At 46.8% G+C, this 26,021-nt stretch overlaps 1 protein-coding gene across 1 annotated transcript in view; it reads right to left on the reverse strand.

Annotated features, from left to right (window-relative positions):
* LAMB1 (laminin subunit beta 1) overlaps positions 1–26,021 on the reverse strand; it is a 42,421-nt gene that overhangs the window by 2,512 nt on the left and 13,888 nt on the right. Inside the window, exons 13-31 of the mRNA XM_038154447.1 lie at positions 24,826–24,961; positions 22,579–22,737; positions 21,720–21,847; positions 21,149–21,272; positions 20,424–20,628; positions 20,122–20,265; positions 19,794–20,025; positions 19,120–19,283; positions 18,445–18,669; positions 17,391–17,608; positions 17,174–17,270; positions 8,051–8,420; positions 6,199–6,383; positions 4,769–5,010; positions 3,110–3,313; positions 2,583–2,727; positions 1,635–1,842; positions 1,327–1,468; positions 252–428 (exon numbers count right to left, since the gene is read on the reverse strand). Of these exons, the coding sequence (XP_038010375.1) occupies positions 252–428; positions 1,327–1,468; positions 1,635–1,842; positions 2,583–2,727; positions 3,110–3,313; positions 4,769–5,010; positions 6,199–6,383; positions 8,051–8,420; positions 17,174–17,270; positions 17,391–17,608; positions 18,445–18,669; positions 19,120–19,283; positions 19,794–20,025; positions 20,122–20,265; positions 20,424–20,628; positions 21,149–21,272; positions 21,720–21,847; positions 22,579–22,737; positions 24,826–24,961 (3,505 nt within the window). The remainder of the gene's footprint in view (positions 1–251; positions 429–1,326; positions 1,469–1,634; positions 1,843–2,582; positions 2,728–3,109; positions 3,314–4,768; positions 5,011–6,198; positions 6,384–8,050; positions 8,421–17,173; positions 17,271–17,390; positions 17,609–18,444; positions 18,670–19,119; positions 19,284–19,793; positions 20,026–20,121; positions 20,266–20,423; positions 20,629–21,148; positions 21,273–21,719; positions 21,848–22,578; positions 22,738–24,825; positions 24,962–26,021) is intronic.

Genomic DNA, 26,021 nt, shown 5'->3' on the forward strand with positions numbered 1-26,021 from the left:
TATCTGTGAAAGGGTGACAGGTTTCCTGCAGCTATTTCAGAGCCTGAAAACTTCCCAATAAATCTCTCTCAGGATCTGAGACCAAAGTAAAAAGTAGCTATCTTTGGTAAGAGCATAAATGTTGGAGTATTTTCTACCCCCAGAATATGAACAATAAATGTGAGGGATCACATGGATTCATTGATCTCCCTTTAGCCAAACCTGGGGGAGTTTTGCTGGCTTCTCTTTAGGATTGTTCCTGAGCTTCTCACCTTTTGAACTTCTTCAGCATTTTGTTTTGCACTATTAATTTTGTCTTCTATATCTCCCACATTTCCTGAATTTGTAGCAGCCTTTTGCCTAAGGTCTTCAACACTCTTCTCTAGCTCAAACAGACGTAAGGTAGCATTGTTCAGCATTTCTGCAGATGCTGCATTTTCAGATTCAATCTAAGAGAAAGAAGAATGAGAGTTAGACTTTCAAAAGACAATGGATATAATACTAAAATTTTTCCATAAACCCTGCTCAACTAACTAGTTTGTGTCCATATATCTGAGTTAAAAGCGGTGTTTCAGTTTTGCTAAAAATGGCCCATTGCAGTCAGGGTGAAAAAGCTCAGTGCTTGAGAATGGTACATATGGGGCTGCAAAAGCATTAGGAACATGGTCAAAAAGTGTTTGATTGCATTATACACACAAGAGTTGACTAATCCATTGACAAAACTTCAGCCATTTGACTCCATCATGTGATAATGGACTTGTGACGCTTCTAAACTGGCCAAGCTTCATAAATACAGATAGCACTGTAGTCTCATGAGGGCTTTGAGGTGAAGTCTGCAAATACTCTATCTGACAAGATTGTAGCACTTGGCACTTCAATCTAGCATTTGTTTATTTTAGTCTGGTGCTGCAGTGGTGGATGACACTGAGCACACCAATACACAACCAGTGTGGCTGATAGGTGTGGTTTGCCAGGGGTTTTGTCAGACCTGCTGGTTTAGAGGGCTACAGTCCTGCTCGTTTAATTTGGCTGGTGCAGGATATGGCGTGAGAAAAGCCTTTTGGTGGTTTTTTGTGTTTTTTGTTTGGTTGGTTGGTTGGTTGGTTTGTTTTTTTGGGGTTTTTTTTTTGTTGTCTGGTTTGTTTATGAGCAAAAAGTCCCCTAGCATCTGTCCCACTCACTCAAAAGTTGATGTGAAGGCAGGAATGATGCAGTTTAGATGCATTTTAACTGCAGCCTTTGCTTTGCAGTACCCAAGAGCTTTCCCTAGACAGGCTTACATCAGTTTCTAAGCATCAGACTTGGTGCTGTTTCTATTACGTTAAGAAATACTCATAAAAAACTCACCGAAGTCAGCAAATCTTGAGTTCCTTTAATATCTTCATCAGCTTGTTTGATGGCTTTTTCAGCTGCATTTTGAGCTTTTTCAGCTTCTTCTAGTGCTGCTTTCACCATGTCTGCAGTGACTTTAACATCTGTTGCACCTTTGCTGTGGAGCAAGATTGTTAATGCTAAAAATGCTCTTACTTTGGAACTGGAAAAAGAGCATATGCTGCAACGGGCTCGTTTTGCCCCTTACTGAAGGAATGAGAATTTACATCAGGGAAAGTTAAACTGCGTTTTCTGAAGCAATGAGATGAAACAGGGCTGCATACCTTGCTCTTTTAGCTTCCTCCAGTAGCATTTCTGCTCTGGCAATGTCTCCAGCGCTCTGCTGCAGAATGACCTCGACATCAGAAAGGCTTTCTACACGCTCACGAATATCTTCTGTCAGGGCCTGCAGCTGCTGGGGAGTGCTTGGCATCTCCATGTTCAGCACTTCATTAGCCACTGCCTCAATGCTATCCAGGTCAGCGCTGTCTTCTAGCAGATGGACACAAATGACAAAGATGTGAGTAAAAGCTTCTCTCTGTCACATCTCAGCACTCAAATTCTTCTTCAGCTGCTTCCTTGAGAAGGAAAATCATGAGAAAACTTCCTCCCCCAGATTTATGGAAATTCAAGGTGTTAAAGCTACTTCCCAAGGTGAAATTTCCCTCTCAGGAGAGGCCCAGCAGGTGTGTAGGCCCTGCTGGCACAGCTCTCTTGGAAGCCATTTGAAGATCTTGGTGCTCAGCTGCACCACTCTGGGGAGGACCTGAGCCCACAGGAAACAAAACCAACAGCTGCATGTAGATGTATTTGTGCTCCCAGCACAGTCAGCCCTGAGCAAACAGGCAAGGAATGGGCTGCTGGCAAACAAGGCTCTCATTTAACCTTTACTTGCTTTCTTACAGAGAGAGCAATGCAGTTTCTGACTTCCTTCCCCTTTAATAGTACTTTGTCTTTCTAGCCAGAACTTACACTTGGCAAAGTACAGCAGTACAAAAGCCTCAGCTGAAATGCACACAAGAACATGTCACAGTTAGCTCTCACTTTCTTATTATCTTGGTTTTCTCTTGTTGTTTCTCATGTTTCCAGATTTCATCATACACACTGTCTGTTCAGGGGAGGTGAGGGGAATGATGACAACTTGTTGCACTAACTCTTGGAAGATAATACAGACGTAAAGCTAGTTTTCACAAACCCAGAATTAAAATATAATTAAAATGTAATATTCTTACGCATTAGGAAGTCTCTAATCTGTTTAATAAGATTTCTCAGATCTTCATTGCTTCTGTCCACTTGTTCTTTTGTAGCATTGGTTTTAAGCAAAACTGCTTGTGCATTTTGTTTTGCTTCATCTGCTCTCTGTTTTGCCTCAGAAACCTAAAGAAAGGAAAATGGAAGGCTTGCTTGCTTATCTTCTTATGCTTTAGGGCTTGTTTTAAAACAATTCATCTGGAGTCAGAAGTAATAGTAACAAGGAATGCTTTTTCTCATAAAACTCACAGAACACTTGGAAGCTGGCCCTGATCCATACCACCAGTGCTAGTTTAAACAACTCAGGCTGATGTTTAGTTATCCATGAAGCTTCACTCTAGCAAGCTCCCTTTCTGAAGATATTTACAAGCATGATGAAGTTACACAACCCAAAGGAAGTATTTTCTACAGAAAACCAGCACATACTTTGTCAATTAGTGTCTGTGCTGCAACAGACAGATTTTCCCTTTTCTTTTTTACTATCTTAACAACTGATTTGGAATATTACCATTCTGGAGAGTTGCTCAACTTCTGCTAATGCACTGAGGATGTCTCTGTCAAAATCCATAGCCTTCTGCCAGGCATTGTGAGCTACGGTCACCAGCCCGTCGCAGCCGGGGCCTCCACACTTCTTCTTCCCCTCGTCTGTCCGGCAGCTCAGCCCCCCGCACTCGGACTCGGCACAGGAGGCTCCCGGAGCGGTGCCACACGTCTGCAGGGACACAGGGGAAGCAGTCACAGCCTGACTTCCATTCCATTGCCTAGGGGCTGGAGTAGGATACCGTTCTACCACAAAATTTCAGAGTAAACTTTTTTTTTCAAGAAGCGAAACTATTTCTATCAGCAACATTGTGCTGAGAATTATCCGCTTGGCCAATTGTTTGGTAATGAAATAACGCAGGAGTTGGTTTAACCAGAGGGAAAATTAGAAAATTCCCTGTTCTTGTGAGGCTCTTTTACCTTTTCATGCCCCCCTCCCCCCACTCTCTTTTTGCCAAATGACAGTCACTCACTCAAGTTTTGCCGCCAAAAAACCTCCCTGGGAAAACCTAGGGGCTGAGCCAAGTTAGCTGCAGCTGGCTCCTGTGAAGTGTAAATGAGTCCCTCTTACCTGTTTGGCACATAACCCAGCAGTAGCTAGAAAGCAGAAAGGTAGGGGTGTGTGTGTGTGTGTGTGTGTGTGTGTGTGTCTCATGATTACACCTCCAAGCAACTCAGTATTTACTGCCTTGATAAACATCTACCCAAGACTTCAGTTCTTAAGAACAGTCAGGGCGGGAATGTAGGGGAAGGGAAACTAAACAGAAAGATGTCTTTTTCTTCCCTTCAGAGAAAAAAGGAGGGCTGAGGGAGTGGGAGGGATGACTGGTTGTAAAGGACAAGGGACAATCAGCGTGTGAAGAAATCACTCTCTGCCACAGGCCTGGCCTGCCCGGGGGAGTTAATGAGTGGTGCCCTTCAGCCTGCCTTCACCCGGGGTTGTTCAGGGATTGTTCACTGAATGCAGCTGGCCAACTTCAAAGAGAAACTGAGGGAACACCCAGCTTCTCCCAAGAAAAAGCCATCCTTAATCATATTTCCAGATGAGCAGGCACCTTCAACAGAGAAAATGCCCTTTTGACTCCAGCTCCCTGTAAATTCTGCTATGTCTCGAGCAGGAGGATGAGCCCAGGGGGATGCTGAGGCCCATGGGGGTGTGCAGAAGCACAGCCTGGCCTGGCACTGTACAGACAAAGAGTGTACCTGATGGAGCTGCAGAAGGGAAGAGGGGAGCCTAGGGAAAGCAAGCACTGAACTTGGGACAGGCTGAAGAGGATGGCTCTCAGCCCAGCAGATTTGCCACACTTTCCTGCACCTGGGAACTCCGTCCCTAGCAAAGAACACTGGATTAGAACAAGGGTGACGCAAAAACAGGTGTTCTGTTGGGGCTGGGAAGAGTGGGAGGAACACCAATATGAAAGGCTGGTCTTTGAAAGCCCACCAGTTAAACAACACAGTTCTAGCCCACAAAATCGAGGGGTTGCTCAACCAAGCAAGGTGCACTTCGCATGAACCAACCGCACATCTCACACTGCCATGCCTACAGCTCCTCCCCGCCCATTGCTTCACCACAAACCCAACTCTCCTTCTGCTAGGGGTTTTATCCCAGAAATTCTCAGCTGTGTACCTTCTCAGCCACCTCAGAGAGATCCAGGCTCTGCAGCTTTCCAGCGAGTTCATCCAGAAGGCGCGACTGCTCCTCTTGTTTAGCCTTGAACTGGGCCTCCTTCTCATTGATTAAGTCTTCCACTTCCTGCCGCGTTCGCGCTGACAGCTCCACGGCGCTATCGGGGTGAACAGTGGAGGCATTGACCCTCTCCTCTGCCTCCAGGGACATCTGGAAATACTTGGTGATACTATCCAAGGCTCCTGCAGAAATCAGAGGGAGCTGATGAGAACTCTGTTAAGTAACCCAAAGTAATGTATATTACAGATGTAAGCGAATGACACATCAGGGTTAGTGAGAGATCACATTAAAGGAAACGCTGGCCTTGGCAGCTGTGCCATTGCAAGGATGACAAAATTTGGCCTCTTGTAGGAAAAAATAGTTTCCTTCTTTGCTTGGTGGAGAGTGTCAAGCTGGTCTTTGAAGTTAAGCCTTTCTCTGACCCTAGTGACTGAATTCTGCTTGCCCTAAGGGCAAAAGGAGATCCAGTCTTTGAAGGTCTTTAGGGGAACAGTCTGTTTTCTAAGGATTCCCTTACCCCATCAGCTCTTATTGCTTGCCCTGGGATGTCTGGCTTATGGAGTCACTGCTTGGAAACTGGTCAGAGCTTTCCTAAGAAACAACTGCTTGATGAAAGACGGTGATTTATGGAACTGTTGATTTTGGACAACTCCTGGAGAGTTGTGTGGGTGTGAGGGACCCTATGGGGGTGGCTATACTCTGCACCTTGGGGCAGCTTTCTTTTGCAGAATGCCAAAAGTCAGGGACTCCCCTATTCCACATGCCACTCGCCTCAGTCTGAAATCTCCTATGTTCACTGGAAAAAATCTCAGACTTCCTGCAAACCAGGAAATATATAAGAAAAATTATAAGTACTTTCTTTGAAGTCAGCTTTCCAGATTTCCAAATAATTTGGAGACATTCCTCTTCCTCCAGCAAATTTTGATTCTTGGCCCCTTTCAGTGTGCCAATGGACATGCAAGGCTTGGGTGGCTCAGAAGAACTGGACCCTTTACCCACGAGCTTTTTTTTCACCCAGAAATAGCAATTTAACAAACTGAAGGGAGCAAGGGGGATGTCCAGACATATCTTGAAATCTGTGGTGCACTTTCTTCTGTTGTGTCTCATCTACAATGTGTTCAGCATGATACCTTAAGACAATTCTGTGCCCCAAGAATTTGAGCCAGCTTTGCAATGTGCAGAGGAAGAGAGACCGGATGAGGGGGCAAAAATTCCTGCTGCATCAGCAACTCTGCTAATGCACAGAAAGAACCTGTCCCTGAGGAACTGTGTTTTATTACAAGTTAGAAGATTATTCTGGTACTTAAACCCATGCACTAATTAAATCTTTGGCCACCCTGCTGCTTTCTCCCCCTCCCTGTGACACTTACCCCGAACATCAGAGATCTTGATGAACTCTAGCTGCTCTGCAAGTTCTTTCACGACATGGTCAAGACTTTTGGCATCTGTCTCCAGTGCACTCAGGTCTGTGTCTGTGCTATTGCTCTTTGCTGATAAGGCTGAAAGGTTTTCTTCTATGTCAGCTATCTTAACTGTAACATCTGCTGTCAGCTTTCTGTAAAACAGGCACAGGACTCAGCACAGGGAGGAAGAAGGGTCAAATACCTCATACTTCACTGGAGCATGGTAGCTAGAGATGTACCCAGCTTCTCCCATGGCAGGACCTGTCCTCCCTCAATGGAGCTCCAAGTGATTTGTAACAACATGCCTACCTAGAATACTGTTTTGTTTCCTTTATTATACAAACCCACTTTTTAATCTACAGTACATTTATAAACCCAAAGCGCCAAATTGCTCAGAAAACAGCTGCATTGTGTAAGATTAACTGGAGGGAGATTCCAGAGGACTGGAGTAATGCTCCTGTGTCATGGCAACTGCATAGGTCAGAGTTGACTACTATGATCCATACATAATTTGCTTCCCATCCCACACAGCTCAAATGTAGTTTTGATTACTACGAGCTCATCAGACAGAATTGAACTTCAGGAAGCAGGGAGGGGGGAGCCTTAGTTTTAACACAATGGATTCTTTAAACTCTTCTGTGCAGATCTCTCCTCACCAGAGTTTTGAAGGAAAACCTCCTGCTCTAAGCATTCACTCAGTGAGCCATGGAAAAGGCTTTAGCTAGTGGGATAACCCTAAAAGGAAAAGCAAATGAGTTACATGTCAAGGCTGCTGTGGAACAGAAGTGATTATAGGAAGCTATTCCCATCCATGGTTATCCTGTCAAGCCAAGCATTTCCTCATTCTGAAAGAATCAAGGCAGTATTTAAGATCTAATATCAATTTACAGCTCTCTCAATAGCCCAACAGCCTGCTGTTTTCCAGGACTCCTCCAAAGCCCAGTACCTTCTATACAGCCAAAGAGGAGCAAGAACAGACACACCTAAGGTATGTTGGGGAAAAGCAGCTTCTCATCTGCTCTGATCTCCCTCAATACACACAGAGTCCAGAAGCAGCAGCAACCTTCAGCTCTCCAGCAGGAGGGAGGGGAGCTGTAGGACACAAACTATTCCTAATTGAGACATTTGAGCTTTAATCCTTGCCCCACTTTGCTTTGTGCAGTTCCCTTCACAATGTCACAATGTCCGACAAGCAACTCGGAGCAGTTGCAGACAGGGTTAGAAAGCCTCCGTAATCCTACTTAATGTTAGACTGCCCCATCTCCAGACTGCCATCTTTTGTATGCTTAGCCCTAAAAGAAAATACAAGGCTTCTACTCTCAGAAAAAAGGAAACAATCCTTGTTACAAACCTGGCGCTTCCCCCAACACGTGCTCAGAGTGCAGAAAGAAGCCCAAGTTTCCAACTCATCAGCTACATGCGGAAATCCAGGAATTTAATCTCTCCCCCTCTTCATTCTCTCACATAATAGCAGTGTTTGTCCTTTGCCCTGGGGCAGCACATGGCAAGCATGAGTGGCTCCATGGTAATTAGCTGCCTGGAGAGCAGTGGGAGCAGGACAGCCCAGCGCAGCACGTGGCAGCTGCACTGCTCCTGCCTGTCCCACCAGGTTTCTGCTCCCTGGCTTCTGCCCAGTGGGAAGGGCACTCACTGCCAGTGCTGAGTATGGCAAGGTGCTCCAGGAGCCACAGCACCCTCATCCAGCCAGAGTGCCCTCAGCCCAGCATGGGGACATCAGTTACTCGAGTAAATCCCAGCCTATTGGAACTCCCACTTCTTCCCATGACAGACATATCCATGTAACTACAGCTGTACTCACTCTGCTTCCTCGAAGAGATTCCCAATGTTCTTCAGGGGCTCGGCTGCTGGATTTTGAGCGATGATGGTTTTAATTTCAGTGAGCTTCTCCTCCAGTGTGTTGAGTGTCTGCTGATATGGGCCAGTGACTCCAGTGATTTTGAGGGTATTAGCCCTGTCCAAGAACTGCTGGGTCCTATTAGCCAGCTCGCTGATGATCACATCCCAGAGAGCAAAGCACTGGTGGCACGGCACGCAGTCAGGGAAGAAGCCCGAGTAGCCCCGGGAGCACTTGTCACAGTGCAGCCCTTCCACCCCTTCATTGCAGATGCACTGCCCAGTGGCACGGTCACACTGTGGGGTCTGGATGCCACGAGGGTTGCAGTCACATGCTGGGAGGAGAAAAAGGCACATGTGAAGGCCATGGAGAGAGAAATGACTGTAATGTTGGCAGGGTGGGGAAAAAAATCAGTGATAATAAAGTGGTGACATGAATACAGATGTAGTCAGTGTCTCAATTATAAAAAGCTAATTATGGATGTATCACTGATGTAAATGGAGGAAGCAAGTATGAGTGAGAAAGGGGAGAGAGATGGAGAAATAACTTTAGGGGAGATCAGGATTTTCACATCTTGGAAACAGGAACAATAATGGAGCAAGAATGGACACCACTTGTTGCAGTGTTCAGATGTCAGCTGAATAGCAACTGAAAACGAAGATCCCAGTTTCTCTCCTGCAATGAAGAGTGAGTAGAGCAAGGCTCTTGGGACAGGAAAAGAAGTGGCAAGCAGGCACATAGAGGGTTTAAGAGCAAACCATGAGAAAAAAAGGAAAATTGAACTAGGAACAGCCATTTATTGTCTCCTCCAACACAGGAGTAACAGTCAAGTGAGGAATCCTGCAAATCATAACCCCACCACCTCCCACAAACAGCACACTAAAAGGAGATTTCTGATTACACTGCACTAGGTTAAGTGAAGGAGCTCTCTTCCCTAAGGGGCTGTGGGTGCTAAAAGTGGACTTGGCTTCCAAGAGCAGGACAAATCTATGGAGCAAAAGCCCTTGTGAGATCTTCTAGGCAGAGGTGCAGGGACTGGCTAAGAACGTGCTCCTGCCATGGATAGTGGGAAAACATTAACAACACACACTGAGGAGCCTGGCACTGGGCTGACATTTTGGACATACAGAAAATCAGAAAAAAATCTGGCAGTGAAAAGTAGAAGAGAACAAAAATGTGGTCATGGGCAGCCCTGTAGTGTTTGAGGTGTTAAGGACCAAGAGCCTACACGCTGTTTGTCATCCTCAGTGGAAATGAGGACACTTAACAGATTTATAAATTTTTTAAAATTATTTCACACTGAGCACTAACTTCAGAGTTAGTATTCACACCTTCATGAAATGCATTTCTTTGGCACTAATGCATCACAGAGAGAAGTCACTCACTTAACTTAGTGATGCACTGTCACTGCTGAAAGCACAGACATGCTCTGCACACAATAATGCTATCAGAAGAAGCGTTTCCATGCAGCAAGGCTGCCACTTGACTTCCTTAATTACACAGAAGGCAGCAGCAGAGGACATCACCAACATGCAAAGCTTTTAATAAAGAGATGGCAGCAAGCAACAAAAAGAGAGGCTTTGAAAACATGCACATCATCTACCTGTCATTATGGCAGAGTGCACCAAAACAGGTCAAGCACATGTTCCCTAAGCAGGAAAAGGACTGGCATACCTGATAAAACCCCTCACTTACACATCCATTTACCAGGCATTCTCAAAGGAGGTTAAATGGCTCAAAAGGGCCTATAAATCAATTCACACACCCAAAGCAAATGCCCCCTTGAAAATAGGGCAGAACACAAAGCTGTTTTCAAGACTGTACATTGTTTCCCTCAATGCCAGAACACAGTGGTGGTCTTCAGTTCAAAAATTACACAAAGAGCCCCAGCAGAACAAATCACTCCTCAACAAAACGACTTTCTTGTACAATGTGAATATGATAGGCAAGAGACAAAAATAACTCCTGCTGCCTGCACAATTGAGCAAAACGGTCTTTTGTTCTTTGAACTATACCCTGACACAAGAGATTGTTTTTACTTTACATCGAAAGTGCTTAAGTAGTCAACTCACCATGGAATATGTTCCCTGCAGGCAAACCGTTGGGTTCCTGTTTGAAGGTCAGTTAACCCTTCTGTCAACTAATAAGGCCCTTGGTATAATGATGAATTGTCCAAATTCCTCTGTATAGAAAGAGGCTAAATGGCATGTGGTTTTTCTCAAAGATCCTGAGGTCTGATCAAGTTACATGAATACTTGCTGCTGGCAAATCAGACCACTATATTTACTTGCAGATTTAAAAGGCTTAATGTGAAAAAACCCCCGCAACCCTATATTGGTAATTCTACTCCTGAATACCTGCATGTTCAAGAAAACCAGATGACATGGCTTTAGTAGCATTTACATGGTAAAGTGGATTCCAAAATCTCTGGAACCAGAAAATACTAGGGAAGAGAAAATCATTTAGGTATTAACATACTGTTTGGAAAGTGAAAACCCACACTCCCCAGCTGCCTGTTGGGGGATGATAAAAGCAAAGAAGTAATTTATTCTAAATGCAGAACAACAGTTGGAAGAATATGGTCCTACAAAACTCCCAAACCGAGCTTTGCAGGACCATGAGAAATTGTACAAGGCAGCTAGAAACATTACTGTGTCTTATTTCTCCATTCTAAGATTTTTTTATCAAGCCCACAAGCAGGCAATCCTGGTTCTGAATTACCTCAGTCCCCTGAATGAAATGTACATTGAATGGCTTTCAAAAGTGCTGGTTTCCTATTGCTCTTCCTCCTCTTCATCATCTTCCCAAGACATTGACCATATACAGCACCACACCAGATTTCACCCCTAACCATCTCTAGTGGATAAATCCTGTACTTGTGCCCTGGACACCTCCACCAGGCATTTTACACCCCAGCAAGGAGCACTTTCTAGGCCACTGAAGAAGAACACCTTTCCTTTATGCCATGGTGGGGATCAAACCCTCTACTGACTCCAGTTGTGGCCAGTTCTCAAGGGAAGGAAAGCAAGCACAAGCCAGAATCATGTAAAGCCTTCTCAGTAGTGAGTAGCACCTTGAACTGCAGGCCACCAGGAAAATAGCTCAGTGCCAGCTTTCACCTCTGCCGTAGGCAATGCCTGCCTACCAAGAACCTGCTGACTTCAGTCTCTTTGACTGAAGGGCATGACTTCATCCTAAAGAACAAAAGCATAGTGACAGTAGCAGGATGATGTGAAAGGAAAGGGGGCCCTCCGAGCTGGCACAGACTGGAGAAGACTGGCACAGGATTGGCAAAGAGCTCATGGAAGAACAACTGAGTTACATATCTATCATTCAGGATGGTGGGTGCACATGCACCAGAAAATCCCTGTGACATTCTACAACGAACTGGGATGTGACTACCAGAGATACCTTGATTCCTATCACCCACTAGAAACAAAGCAAACACCAGTCAGAGTGATCCAGCACATCATGGCCAGTATTGTGTTTGACCAAAGTACCACCAACACTTCCAGCCACAGCAGAGTTCTTGTTCCTCCAACACCTTCTCTGTTATGTCCAACTATTCCTATGACCATGGCGTGATTCAGAAGCAGTCCTGTACCTGACAGGCTAACTCAAACACGACCTTAAAAGTATTGCTTTGCTCAGGAGATTTTGGCTCCAACCAGCACACTCCTAAATCTGATGTACGACCTGAGTAATACGACACATCCAGTGTTAGTGTCTATCTGGTCAATTGGAACTTTTTCAAAAACAAGAAACACACAAGCACATCTAGGGATGCAGATGTGCCTGCAGATGTTTCAGATGTGGCTTAGTAGCTACCAACAGCTTTATTCTCTACTTATATGTGGTATAGGGAAAGACAAAGTCCTGTAAACTCCTTTTATGTCGCTTCCCTATGTTTACAAGACAAGAAACTGGAAAAGTAGTTCGTTTTGCACTGCAAAACCAAACAGATGTTGAGTTTACTTCAAGACACTTGGATGCCTTGACCACTTCGAGTTGGAAATGCCTTTGAGACAAATGGTTGATTACTCTCCCTTCAAGCAGACAGATGGCCCAAAGCCAAGGTGAAGGGCTGAAAGTTAATGCAGACACGGCTGTTTGCACTGAAGATCAGTGTTAGACAGGCTTCAAATCTATAAGCAGAGCAGGACATAGCAGTACCTCCCATGGAAAACACAGTGGAGGAAAAGAAGTCTTTTGAAATCGTTGGCCCAAGATTGAAGGGTTTTCAAAGGAGCATTTACTAAATTAAACAATAGGTTTCTGTTTTGAAATGTCATTTTGGAACTGGGCGTATTGTTTTCTTTAACTGAGTGTGTAACTCAATCAGCAATTCTTTTGTGGCATACTTCAACTTCAGGGAAACCATATTTTTGGATAAGTTTTAGCCAACTTCTTCAGTCAGGACCTGCTGATTAGCAGATTATAAGGACTGTAGCTGTATCTGTTTAGAAATGCATGTGCACGTATGTGCATGCACACATTGAATATCCATGGGTAATCTTTGTATCACCTTCATCAGTGCATTTCTCCTCCTCCTTTTTCCTGATCCTAAAGATAGAAGTAACACTCAAACATGTATACCAAATGCAGTCATGTAAAAACCTAAGAGGAGAAATCCAAAAGAAGCAAGTAACTAGCTTGAGAGGTTTGCTTTAAGCTCAAAAGCATCTGTGAATTGCTTTATCTTTTACCTACTCTGACAGCTCTGCTATCCTTTCCTCTGATTTTAAATATTTAGAACTCACTTCCATTTAAACTACTGTTATTCAATATGCAGTATATTTGCACATCACTTAATTTAAACTCGGGTATGTCAAAGCACTTGATACTACAGCAGAGGTGACAGAATGGATATTGAATGGGCTGTATGAAGACCAGCATCAGTGTTCAATTCTTTTCTGAGGGATGCCAGGAACAAACAAGTGTTGTACATCATCCTACGCTGAATAGAAATAATTTTTCTAGAAATATTTTTTTTTACTGCTTGAGACTGAGGGCGGCGAGCATCAAATGTTTAACTCCTCCACAGAAAAAAACACAAAGGTTTCGTTCAAACATGATTTCCTGGCATAATTTCCCAGTGGCAGTGAGGCACTGTGATAAGAAAACCATTCAACAATTTGTAAGGCTGAAAGTTCTGCAGAGCTAGTGAATTTTTTCTGAATAATCAGCCATTGATTCAAGTTATCCTGCAAGCACAGTGCTAACTCCTCAGCATTATGATTTTCAGTAGGAATGTTAATATGAGATCCCAGCCTAAAATCACTGGAGTTGTGCTACATCTTAATAGGCTAGCAGACCATGCCAAAGGGATAATTTTCTGGAAATAATCAATACACATTACAGTATTTTATTACCCTAGGACAATTAAAATTATAAAACTCTTAGTGAAAATTCTATTTTCTTTAGCACAGAACTTGTCTGACTTCCTTTAGGCACTTCTCACAGAAGGAAACAAGACATCTCTGAACACCAAAAACATTTTCTATAAAAGCAGCCTATGTGACTAGTTTAAGACCCAGTTTTTAGTGTTAAATTTTAAGACTACATAACTTATTCTTAAATGGCAATAGAGTAATATTTAGTGAACAGCTGTTCCTGCACCAACCATATAACAAAGACTAAAAACTGAGAAAAACAATATTCTTGTCAATGCATGCAGTGTGTATCTGACAAAAAACATGACTTTTTTTCATCGTAGTTCAATTAAATTCTGTGATTTTACAGTAAGACTTGATACTCACGTCCAACACAGGACATGCTTCTTGTGAAGGGGCTATAGCAACACCATCTAACTTCCAATCTCACACAGTACCTCCTACTAACCGCACTCTGGTCTGCTTGTTCAACTTACTGCAACAGTAATGACAGGAAAATTGTCGTCTCCTTCATATTAGATGAAGCATAAACTTTAAGTATCTATTGTGCAAAGGCATTGTTGGAGCTGCGTCTGCAGCCACTCCACATCTCAGGCTTCCCAGGAGCCTGCAGCCTTCTGCTGGAGACGTGCTTTGTGGGTTGAAGCTGGTGCAGAACTCGGCATGCTGAGTCCTGCACTTTGGCTGCCAGGCTTTGGAAAAGCTCCAGCAGAATGCCTGGGAGACCTGAATTTGATGAACTCTGTAGTGCTATTATTTACTACCTTAGGTAGGATTTTTTATGCACACACACATTCACATGCAGGCTCATGTGGAGCTGCAGCCAGCTCAAGGCTACAGCAATTGCAGAAGAGTCCTGCCAAGGGGCTGGCACTGCCTCCAGAGCAGGCAATGCTCACAGCACAGCTCCTGTCCACTGCAATCCTCCCAGGGACCTGCACAAGGCCAAGAGAGAAATGCTGGCCTCTTCCCCACCCTCTGTGCCTCTGCTGTGCTTGTTTCAGGCATTACATTGAATTCAGTGAGAGAATGTTGTGCTTTTTCAAAGCACAGGGAGCAAGCAGTCTCTGAAGACCCAGCCAGAGGCTCTCTGTGGTGTGTAATCCCCAGTGGACATTCGTGGGTGCCGAAGTGCAGCCAGTGCTGTGGGTTCACAATGCTGTCCAAATAGAGGTACCCACCTCAGCTGGCCCCAGCGGTGTGGTGCCAGTGTGATCTCTGTGGACATGCAGAGAGGAGACATCAGATGACACTTTCTCTCCACAACAGGGGGCACAGACTGTAAACCAGAGCACCCAGACCAGGTACAAAAACCTGCCTTCCCTGGCTTCTGCTTCACCATGTCTGATCTTACCAAGCTTTCTAGAAGAGATATCCCAGGCAGCAGCTGGCAATGGGGATGGCAGGGAAGAGTGCCCTAATCCCCTGGAGTGTATTGGGACCCTGGGCCACACCGACAACTCACTGCTGCTGCAAGTGCCTGAGAACCCATGGAGAGCTGCAGCCCCAGCCTGTCCTAAATGGGCCATTTTGCACATCTCCACTCAGCTGTGTCCAGAGCTTATTTGCAGGCACTTGGGATTTTTTAGTATTGTAAAGCTTTTCAAAGCAACATGAGCAGTATGGTCCCCATTTCTCATCAGGAGCTTGTGTTTCTTGATGCCAACAACCTGAAGACCTTTTGTGAAGAGATCACACATCACTGTCCTTGAAGTAATTGATTCACCCTGTGGTTTCCAACCTTGAGCAGAACCATTTGCCTTAGAGCGTGGAGGATCCCACGCTGGAGTCCTTGGGAGCAATGTCCACACCTCTGCATCAGCTTGGTGAAGACTGTGTCCACACTCATGTGGTTCAGCTTTTGCTCTTCCCCATCCTGATTGATTCCTATTTTGCTCCTGAATGCAGCACAAAACATGGCCATACTGGCTGCTCGGGCCAGCAAGAACACGCCAGGTGGCAAATGCCATGGCAGGAGTCCACGTGTTCCCTGCAACTGGAGCAGACGTCTTTGTGACAAAGCCTTGTCTCAGTTCCAGCTTCACTGGCTGCGAGCCAGATCTCTGCTGTTTTCCAGGGACACTGCTCAGCAGCTCCTTAAACGGCACGGTTTTCTGCTTGCAACTCACTTATCCCAGAGAACTGCTACCTGCCCACGCAGCAGCTGCAGGTCTGCCAGCCTGAATATCACCACTCACTCCCTGGGGCTAAATGAGGGCTGAGAAGTCAATTGTCTTCTTGCCAAGGAAAGATAGGAGACAGGCAGGAGGCACTGACCCCAGCACACCGGGGAGAGCCTGCAGCACCACCCGGCTGGATGTGTTCCACGAGCCAGCACACGCTTGGAGCCTGTCCAGAGCATCACGCCACAGGCTGCCACTGCTCAGCCCTGGGCAGCAGCTCTCCCCACCTGCCACAGAGACCTCCTGTTGGATGTAATCATGAAGGAGAATCTGCCTTTCCACCCGAGGGAGTTTTCTCTGTCACAAGGGCACAGAAGGGATGATGGACTGGAAGGGGAGAGTGATCTCACATGGTAAGTGAAGAATACATTGTCTCTTTACTTCAGAAAAATTAAAGCAGGTTTTCACACGTTCAAAAGACAGCAGAAACTCCACGAGAGATCAGAAATGACGCTATGCTGCAAAATGCTACCGGTAAGGTATGCAGATGGACTCCATCAATAAACCCTGATGGAGACAACTGATAGCAAAAGACAATCCCTGCCCTGGAGCCAGCAGGGTCAGCACACCCCTTACCACGTCAGAACACACACAGCCTCCCAAAAGGCAGCCTTTTCCCCAAGAAACCCAATACTTACTCAGGAACTGGGACAACTCCCCAGTCCTTTCATCTGCTGCAGTAACCAAGTAGCTGTGACCTGCCTATCTACCAAGATAATAGGCTCTAAGGTATCTCTATTGTAAGGGATTTATTAAAGACCACAGCAAGCACATTCCTCCCTGCAGGAGAAAATACCTTAATCTATTGCAAACCCTCCTGGCAAGGGCTCCTATTTGAACAGATCAGAGATACAAGTTTGTTCTGGTCTGGACAATGTTTGAAGTTTCTTTTCCAGCTAATGAACAGACTTGTTTATAATGAAAGGACAGAGGCCATCCAGTTTTCTAAACAACCTACTTCATGGTGCTCTGTTTTGCAGCATGCAGCTATGGCTAACCCACTGCATGGTCTCTGCTTTCTCCTTTATTTTTATAAGGAAATATAAGGAAAGTCTTCTACTAAATAAAAAATCTCCAGTCTCTGTAAGAAGGCACAAGAGACAGTGGTCTTCAGCTACATACAATTGAAAGGCAAAGGAAACTGGTTTCCAGACCAATTCTCAAACTCAAATGCTTGTGATATGTATTCTTATCATGCTGGCTTACCTGACAGCACTGCAATCTTACCCTTAAGGAAGAGTTGCTTCTAAACAGAGAGGTTTGTTTCTAAATATAAAGGTCAGACAAGAAAAACACAGACAAGCACAGGCCTAGGCTCCTGCCACATGTCCCATCCTGCAAGGCACCAAAACCCCAGGGCAGACCCCACCATGCCTTTTTCCCTCTTTTCCAAGGCTCGAGTGGGCTGCTCCTGGCAGGGGCGTCCCAGTGAACCAGGGTGTGATGGCGTGCCCAGCCACACAGACATTTCCAAAAGGAGCAGGTGGAGCAGGTACCAGGGCTGGACTCACCTAAGCACTCCACGCCTGGGTCACCCCAGAAGAGCTCCTGGCACTCCCGGCAGGTCCGGCCTCCGAAACCCGGCATGCAGTGGCACTGCCCTGTGAACTGTCAAAGCCAAAAAGCAAACCCATCAGGAGACGTGAGCCCCTCGGCAGCTCAACCCCGCACCGGAGCAGGGGCCGAGCCTCGGGCCCGCGCCCGCGCTCCCTCACCTCGCTCCCTCACCTCGTTGCAGGCAGGGCCGAGGGAGCGCGCGGGGTCGCAGTCGCACCGCTCGCAGCCGGTGCCGCTGGCCAGGCGCCACGTGTGGGGGGCACAGCGGTCACACGTCTGCCCCACCACGTTCGGGAGGCACCGGCACTGCCCCGTGGCCGCCTGGCAGCGGCAGCTCTCCGAGCCCTCGCAGTCCTCCCGGACAGTGCCCAGGTAGTTGCAGACGCACTCTGTGAGGGAAAGAGCATGGCACCTCCATGTCAACCTGCCCCCCGCTACCAGACTGCCCCGACTTCACACCTAGTTTATTCTCTGAGTCTGCAGAGGTGTGGGCAGATGCTGGCACGTCCCAGTGCCAGTGGCTCGGCCTGGCTGACCCGACACTGAATGACACCCAGCACTGCTCAAGAGCCCTCCTCATGTCCCACAGCTGGCCACCTCTACAGCTTCTGAAGGCACACAGAAGGCCACAGGAGTCCCTCATTCAACCAGCCCAACCCTCCCCGCTCTTCTCCATTCCTCCCTCTGTACAAGCAAAGCCCAGGTCTGCCCAGCTCTCCTCAGTCAGCTACGGTGGCAGATCTGCTTGAAGTGGTGAGCTGGCCAACAGCGAGCTCACCTGCTCAGTGACCCACCTGTCCTGCTGCGCTGTGACTGATGCCACAGGAGAGGTGGCCTCCCCACCACCCATTTCAGCTTCCTGTCATGGCCCCCCTTCCCACTGCCAAACCACACCTGCAGGGACCTGGTGTAAACAAAAGCCAAACCCTCCCCCCACCACCTTATCTCTGGAGAAGATATAAACAGAGACCAGTATCAAGAGGGTAAGAAGCCCCCCTCCTGCAAAATCCTCCCTCCTTTCAGCAAATGTAAATGCTGCCTGTTAACTCCCTCTCAAACGTAAAGAGCCAGGAGCACCAGGCTGCAGGGCAGCTGCAGGCAACTCCAGCTGGAATTAATAAGGTTTTTCCTCCATCCCAAATGTTACCAGGTAAAAAACATTTAGGTATCTACTGCTGCCCCTGACAAGGCTGGTGCTGGGTCTGCAGCTGTGTCTCCCACTCACTTCTGCAGTCCTGCTGCAGGGCACTCCCGTAGTAGCCCTCTCTGCAGAGGTGGCAGTTTTCACCCTCGGTGTGATAGAGGCACTTCATGCACGCTCCGGTCCTCTTGTCACAGGCCTCTGGGTCAGTGGTGTCGATGTTGTTGTTGCACTGGCACGGCTGGCAGGCGCCACCAACCTCATCGGGGCTCCCAAAGAAGCCAGACGCACATTCATCACATCGACTGCCTGTTTGAACAAACAGGCACAGTGGGAATGGCCATCACGGCTCCCTGCTGCGCAGCCCCGTAATCAGCAAGGCAATAAAGACCATTACTGGGGGGGCATTAACTGGATCATGTTTAAAGAAACAGACAGCACTTAGTGAGACCATGGTAATTAGGTGCAGAACATGGATGGTACCACCCAGGGCACCAAGGCATGCTGCTCACCCCCTTGGTTCCAGTGCTGTCCTGCCAACCCTTTGCTTAGCACCAGTCATCCACTGCTGCAGATGAGGTTCATGGTCATGCTGGCACCAGCCACAGAAACCACTCTGCCCTGGCACCTTCCAAGTGAGCAACCCCCCGCAACAACCCACTGATGCTGGTGCTGTGGTCACATCTAACCCACATGAACACATCCTCTCCCTGAGAGGTTCAACCCAACCATCCACCCCTCCATAGTCCCATCAAGTACCTATGTATCCTACGCTACAGACACACACGACTTGCAGTGTGACTGGATCCTGGTAACAGCCAGTGGCAAACTGGCGTCCACTCTCGGGGCCATCAGGGCAAGGGCAGGGGCGGCAGTGGTCACCTGATCCCAGGATGGGGTCTCCATAGTAGCCAGCCTGGCACCTGCACAACAGAGTACACAGCATGCAGGGACTGCAGGCAAACACACTGCAGCCTTGCTGTAAGTAAGCTCAGATTTTGTACCACTGTGAAGAAGCAAAGGGCAGAAATATCCTTATGGCTCTCCCTTACCACTCACACTCCTAGCAGCTGTGCCCACAGACACAAATTTGCCTGGTTGACACCAGCATAGGAGCAGGACACCAAAGGTTGAACATCAGCCCTGCCACTAGAATGCCACTCAGAAGGCTTGCAAGGCTCGCTAAAGGCCTGGGGTCCTGCAGCGTGCTCTTGGCCACTTATGCAGACACAAGGCTGTAGGCGGGGAAGAGGGAATCCCCACTCCCATCAAGCTCCAGGACCACAAGTGCTTCTCAACTCCCCGGGCCCAGGGACTCTTGCTGTGGCTTAACACCTGCGTGAGTACCAGCACCAGAGAGGAACAGCAGAGCTGCTGTGCCCACGACGTGGTGGGGAAGGAGAGGGGCCAGGGAAAGGGCACAAGCGCTATACCTCTCACAGTTGTGTCCGGCTGTGTGGTCCCGGCAGCTCAGGCACTCCCCGGTGTAGGGGTTGCAGTCGTCAGCGTGGCCATTGCAGTGGCAGGGTTGGCAGCTGGGGAAGCCCCAGAAGCTGGGCAGGCAGCGGTCACACTGCCGCCCGTACACCCCAGGGAAGCAGTGGCACTGGCCCGTCTCCACGTCGCAGAAGGCGTTGTAAGAGCCTCGCATGTGGCACTCGCACGCTGCAAGGAAAGCGGCAGAGGGGCTGAGTGTCCATGACAAGCCATAACCTCAGGGCCCCGACCACAGCCCAGCCCAGAGCCAAGGGTTTAACATACGTCGGCATCCACTTGGCCCAAATCCAAAGGTGCCAGGAGCACATCTGTCGCATTGTCTTCCAACAACGTTGGGACGACACTGGCACTGTCCTCCATTGGGGTCACACACCGAACTCAGGGAGCCCTGCGGGTCACACTGGCATGCTGAGCAGAGAAAAACATTGGAGAAAGTGAGCACTGTGGCACAGGACATGAATCCCCAGCCTCACCCCACGTACACGCCTTCCCCATGCAAACTGCTCTGCCTGCAAGCACCATCCAGCCCCAGGCACGGTTTGCCCCACAAGTAGATGGTTACGTACATAACGCAGTCTCATGCAGTAGTGCAGAAATGCTGAATATTATGTTCTTGCAGACATCTGTCATGGGAGTTTTCACAACACTCCTGCTGTTCTCCAAACACCGGTATCTTTGGAAAGTTTCCCAAGCGCTGTTCGTGACCACGTCTTCGCCTGAGCCTCCCACTGTGAATATGTCCAGCGATTTGCAGTATGGCATGAGAACAAGCTACAAAACAATTTTACAATGACAAAGTGTCACTACTTATAAATAGCCTCCAAAATTGTGAAAATTCAGTATTGTCCCAGTTTTTGTTGAAAAGCAAACAACCAGACAGAATTTGGAAGGTAAATGACAGTATTTCTCTAGTTTTGATGGAATACTTCTGGTATGTGACAAATTCTTACCAAATCTACCAAATTCTATCCATTCTAAAGAAGATGATTGACACTGACATTGATTTTCATGACCTACATGACACACATTAGCCTCCCCAAAGAAACTATAGGTCTGCAGACTAGCTGCAGTCCTGCAAAATACCTCAAAAGCCTCTTAGCAGAAAAACAGCTCACATACTTGGAGGAACTTTTGAAAAAACCTATGCCGCATTACATTGTTCAGTTGAAATCTGACTTCAGCTGTTAGGAACAACACTGCAAAATACTACTTTGAATTTACACAGACACATGCCAGGACAGGTGCAAACTTCCAGGCTTTTAAGACTACCCCTGAAATAAATTCTGCTCACAGAATCAATGAGTGTGTACGGGTTCTCAGTCTCCGTATCCACCGAGGAGTACTGGGGCAGCTCCAGGCGGATGGTGTAATTCAGCCCCTTCTCGAAGCACACGGGCCGCGGGAGAACCACATATCTGAATGAGGAACAGGAAACTCCTTACTTCAAACGCACGGCACCATAAAGCATTTCAGGTGCCCCTATAAAGCAATCAAGATAACAGAAAGCAGCCAAGACCCAACAGAACAAAAGCTGCGACGTGAGAGAGGCGGTTTGCAGGCTTGTGGAAGTCAGAACCGGAAAAGGTTATCAGCAAGGTGAAGAGTCAAACCAGTGTTCACTCACAGGCTGTGCAAACACCTCCCCCTCCCTCTACTCAGACAAACCGTATCAGAATATGAGAATAAACTTAAAAGCTTTCAGTCTACAGACACACTACTAAATGTGCTTTTTATAACCCACTGGAAATTAATTTTCACCTATTTTCACAGAGGTTACAGCAAACTGAAGATGTGATATTATTGTACTTCAGTTTTTAAATGTTTTATTTTTTCTCTCCTTTTGCCCATCCAGTTATACCAACCTGGATCCAGGAGACAGTGAGACCACTTGATTATCATCATCAGGAACTGTGTTGCCACACCGACTACCTGTGGGAATCTTGCCTGGGCGTGAGACACTGATCACAGCTTTTTCCCACTGATCAGGCAACTAGGGAAAAAAAAAAGGCTCATCAGTATCAAGTAATAATCATAAACTCCTGGAAGCGTCCAGAGCTCAGGCCAGGAAAAGCAGAAGCACAGACAGGGTGGTCACGGTGCTTCAGGGAGGATGGGGCTGCAGCTGCAGCATCAATGGGGCATCTACCAGCTGCAGGTGTGGGCTGAGAGCAAAGAGCAGGTGGCCAGCAGCCCCATCCGCATCATGGCATCACCAGGGGGTTTGGTGACTCCTCTCCCCTCACCTCTGGGTCCTGTAGCTGAATATTCACTGCAGTTAGTTGCTGCCAACAGGCAAGGAGATGGAGGGATTTTTCTCTTTCCCTTCACTCTGCGAATTATCAAAGCCAACTGCTTGCAAACTCTTGGCTGCAGACATTCAACTTCCAAGATGGGCAATTTGCTTCCTAAGGTGCACGATGCCCATCTGATCTGGCCAATAACAAATTTATAGTCTAATCTGCCCTGATGGTACTTGTTGCTTTTTAATTTGCTCATTAAACAGGTGCTGAAACAATGCAATTGTGAAACAAACTCTAAAGCTAATAGTACTAGAAATAGTCAACATCATTTTGGATTTTCACACATCTCAGACATTTAATTGAGCACCTGTCCTTGTCTTTGAGCCCTGATGACTCCTTAAAGTGCCAGGCTCATGTCAGTTGTGCACCATGACAGCCAGCACCTGCGGGGAGGCAGCAATGCCCATACTCACAGACCCACCTGCGGCTCGTAGCGGATCACAACATCATACTCCATGGAGTAGGGGATGTTGTCAATATGGAATTCCAGGTACGCCCCCTCAGGGACTCTCACAAATCCTATGCCTGTCCATGACGGTGTGCGGTCTGGCGTGTACTGGCGCTCTATTATGTTCACTCCCTACAAAACAGGGAACAGATATTTTAATACTGAGCCATTAACTTTGCAAGTCTCGTGGGAGGACATGAAGTGTGGGGTTCTGCTGATGGATGACTTCTGGATTGCAGCATCCACTGCTGGCATCCCAGACAACACAAATTCTCTTTTAAATCCACACACGTGCACACCATTGCCCTTTCACTTAGCGACATTACAAATGCAAGACAGATAAAGCAAAGCAAGACTGCACAACTCTTCATTTATTTCTCTGCTATGGTGCAGAATTAAATTAAAAAACTTGCTATGAGTAACTAATTCATCAGCTATCACATCCCATTCACCACACAGATTTCCACATTGCACTTGTAGCAGTAGGATTTACTACAGTGGCACATCACTGTTCCATTAACCACCCAAGCCTGAGTGCTAATTGCTCCCTGACTGCACCAGGCTGTTTCAAACCAAACCGCTGCTCAAAATAACATTGGAAAAGCAGATCCTGGCTTTAATGAGCAGGGTATCACTAAAGAACAGAGATCCTAATCATTGATAGATATTTCCTAGCCAAATCAACACATGGTCACCCTTTTCAGTCTGAGGTGTCAGGTTTTTTATCTGTTTTTTATATAAAGCAAAGAAGAGGAAAAAGGTAACAGAAAATAGAAACATGGTGCTCAAATTTCCTGTTTCAAATGTATCTGTATCCACAAATAGTTCTCTCCATAGAACAACATCCTGTGCATTCCTAAGGAAGCTGCCTCAGTAGAAAGGGATAAAATGCAAGGAAATGTCTACATATATACATATCACTTCAGGATGTCCCCTCATGTATTCTCACACTCTTTGAATAGAGCCTGGCTGTAAGTTATTAGCCTTTGGCTTTGCACAAAGATCAGAGCTCCCCAGAAAGGATGGCAGGCAGGATGTGAGCAAGGGCATGCAGCTGTAATAGCACAGGGGCTTGGCACTGCCTGTCAATCCCTACAACTCTGTGCCACTGCATTTTGTCCTGTGTTGGGGCCCTATCTGGGAATTTGGAGTTTTATTCTATCATCAGATTTGTGAGACAGCTTTTCAATATTGGTGGTTTTAAAAATTGTTTGTTCTCAAGGTTTCAAAAGGCAAACCAGCAGCACATCCTCTCGCTCCATTTGGCAGGGTGGATTTTTGTGCTGGGCTCCTCCATCCCTGAGCCTTGGAAGCGCCTCAGGTACCACCTCTCAAGCTGGGCAGACACAAATGCACCAAAAACCCTGTGCCAGCTCATGTGCCCTCTGCTGTGGTACAACTTCTGCTTTGTGCTGCCTTCCCTTTCTGCAGTTATATGAGAGCAAAAACTCCTCTTCCTTGGCTGAAACTGCAAAGTGGCTGCATTTTGCTCAAAATAAATAAATTAGGGCACCAAGTGCCCTGACTGTAAGCAGGCAAGGATCTGCTGCTTTAGAAAAACCATTATTTCCATCTCCCTGACTCCTTGCTGGAGGCAAAAGTGTAGCCCCTAGGTGATATAATCACCTAGCTGCTGTTAATGAATTGAAATCAAGGCTGTGTGATGGGCAACAGAAAGAGCCAGAGACCCTGTTGTACCATGCCAGCAGGCAAAACAAGCTAGAGGCAACCTCACTTACAAAAATAGTTTTTTGCACAACCAATATGGTTTTAGTCATTAATAAAATATGTTACTGATGTACAGAAACTATTAAAACTGTGGCAATGTGCTTAAATGTGTGCTTTGTTCACTCCCAGTGAAGTGGCACCAAAGAGAAGAGCCAGTGTCTGTGTCCCACCTCTCCTGAGGTAAGAGGAGAGAGAATGGATGTGGCAGGGTACAGAGAGGGATGGTAACAGAAAACTAACTGCACAGTCATGACCAAAAAACAGGTTTAAAAAGAAAAATTACAAATCCTCCCCCCTCAATTACCTTATTATTTATTGATACTAAGATTGAAAAGCTACAGGTTAATGGGTTTCTGATACACTTCAGTTTTGTGTTTTCCACATTTTAATTGCAAAACACACCGAGCATAAAAGACCCTTCCAAGAGCCAACTGGTGAAACAACTTTCCCACAGCTGTCCAGACACTCCAGACCACTAAAACTGCTACTCACAGGACCCAAGCTGGCTTCCTCTGCCTCGTAGATGTAATGATCCAGTGAAATGAAGTAATAGCCAGGCTCCACCTGGTTGCACTGACGTCCAAACATGTGGGGCCGGCATTCGCATTGGCCAGACTCACTGGAGCAGCTGAAATGGAAGAGCAATGAATTTACAGCAGATCTTGGCTATGCTGAGACAGTGATGGAGCTATGACATATTTAAATGACACAGGAAGAGAAGCACTTCTGAACACAGCACACAGGAGAGGCTCTTGGGGTCTGCAGCTGGGCCACCTGCACTACTAACATGGCAGCACAGACCCAGGTACAAACCTGGCTCAACCCAACTATCACTCTCCAAAACAACATCCAGGCTCTGGCTGGAAGCAAGCATGGACCAGGAACATTTCCAGTAGGCAGTTTGCATGTAGTTGGCAAGAGGATTTCATGCTATGAATGCAGTGATTCCCTGGGACACAGGAGTTCTGGAAGCTTTACTTGCTACCAGACCTAGCCAACAGGCACACCTGCCCTGAAGCCAAGGGCAGGCTTTGGCTCCAAGCTTGCAAGCCACACAGGCAGTGTATCTGTTTGTATGGTCTCAGGCAGAGCAAGAACATGCATGACCCTACATGCCCCAGGATGCTGAGCTGCTCTCACTTGCTGCAAAGCATCCAGACAGGTCACCATCAGCAGCTACACAGGGAGGAAAACCATCCCTGGCTGCTTTAGAGTAGGACAGACACAACCAGTGACATGGGGCAGTCAGGGCCATCACCAGAAGGTCTGTCCAGACTGACACACAGATTTCTCCTTCTTTCACAATGAGCCATTTTCTTTACTCAATACAGCTCTATCCCCAAACTGCCTTTGACTGTTTTATTGTCCCTACAGAGTCTATCCTGCATCATAAAGAATCCTTGAGCACATTGCAATTTTGCACACACCCAATCACACTTCTTAAAAGGAAGGTTTTTTGGTCCACCAAAATACACTTCTTTCTTTAAATTTGAGTGGGATTTACAAACATTTTCTAAAGGTAAATGCCTTTGCTTTCCATGAACATTCTCCAGACTCCTCAAGCCTCCAGACAAAGAGCAATTTTTAACTTCAACTGGTTTTGAAGTTGCAGAGATTCTCTTACATGTTCACTTTGAGATACCAGAAGTGCCTTAGCTGTCCCAGAAGAGGAGCTGGGAAGCTTCCCC

Source organism: Motacilla alba, chromosome 1A, assembly GCF_015832195.1.
Source record: "Motacilla alba alba isolate MOTALB_02 chromosome 1A, Motacilla_alba_V1.0_pri, whole genome shotgun sequence".
NCBI classification, from domain to species: Eukaryota; Metazoa; Chordata; class Aves; order Passeriformes; family Motacillidae; genus Motacilla; species Motacilla alba.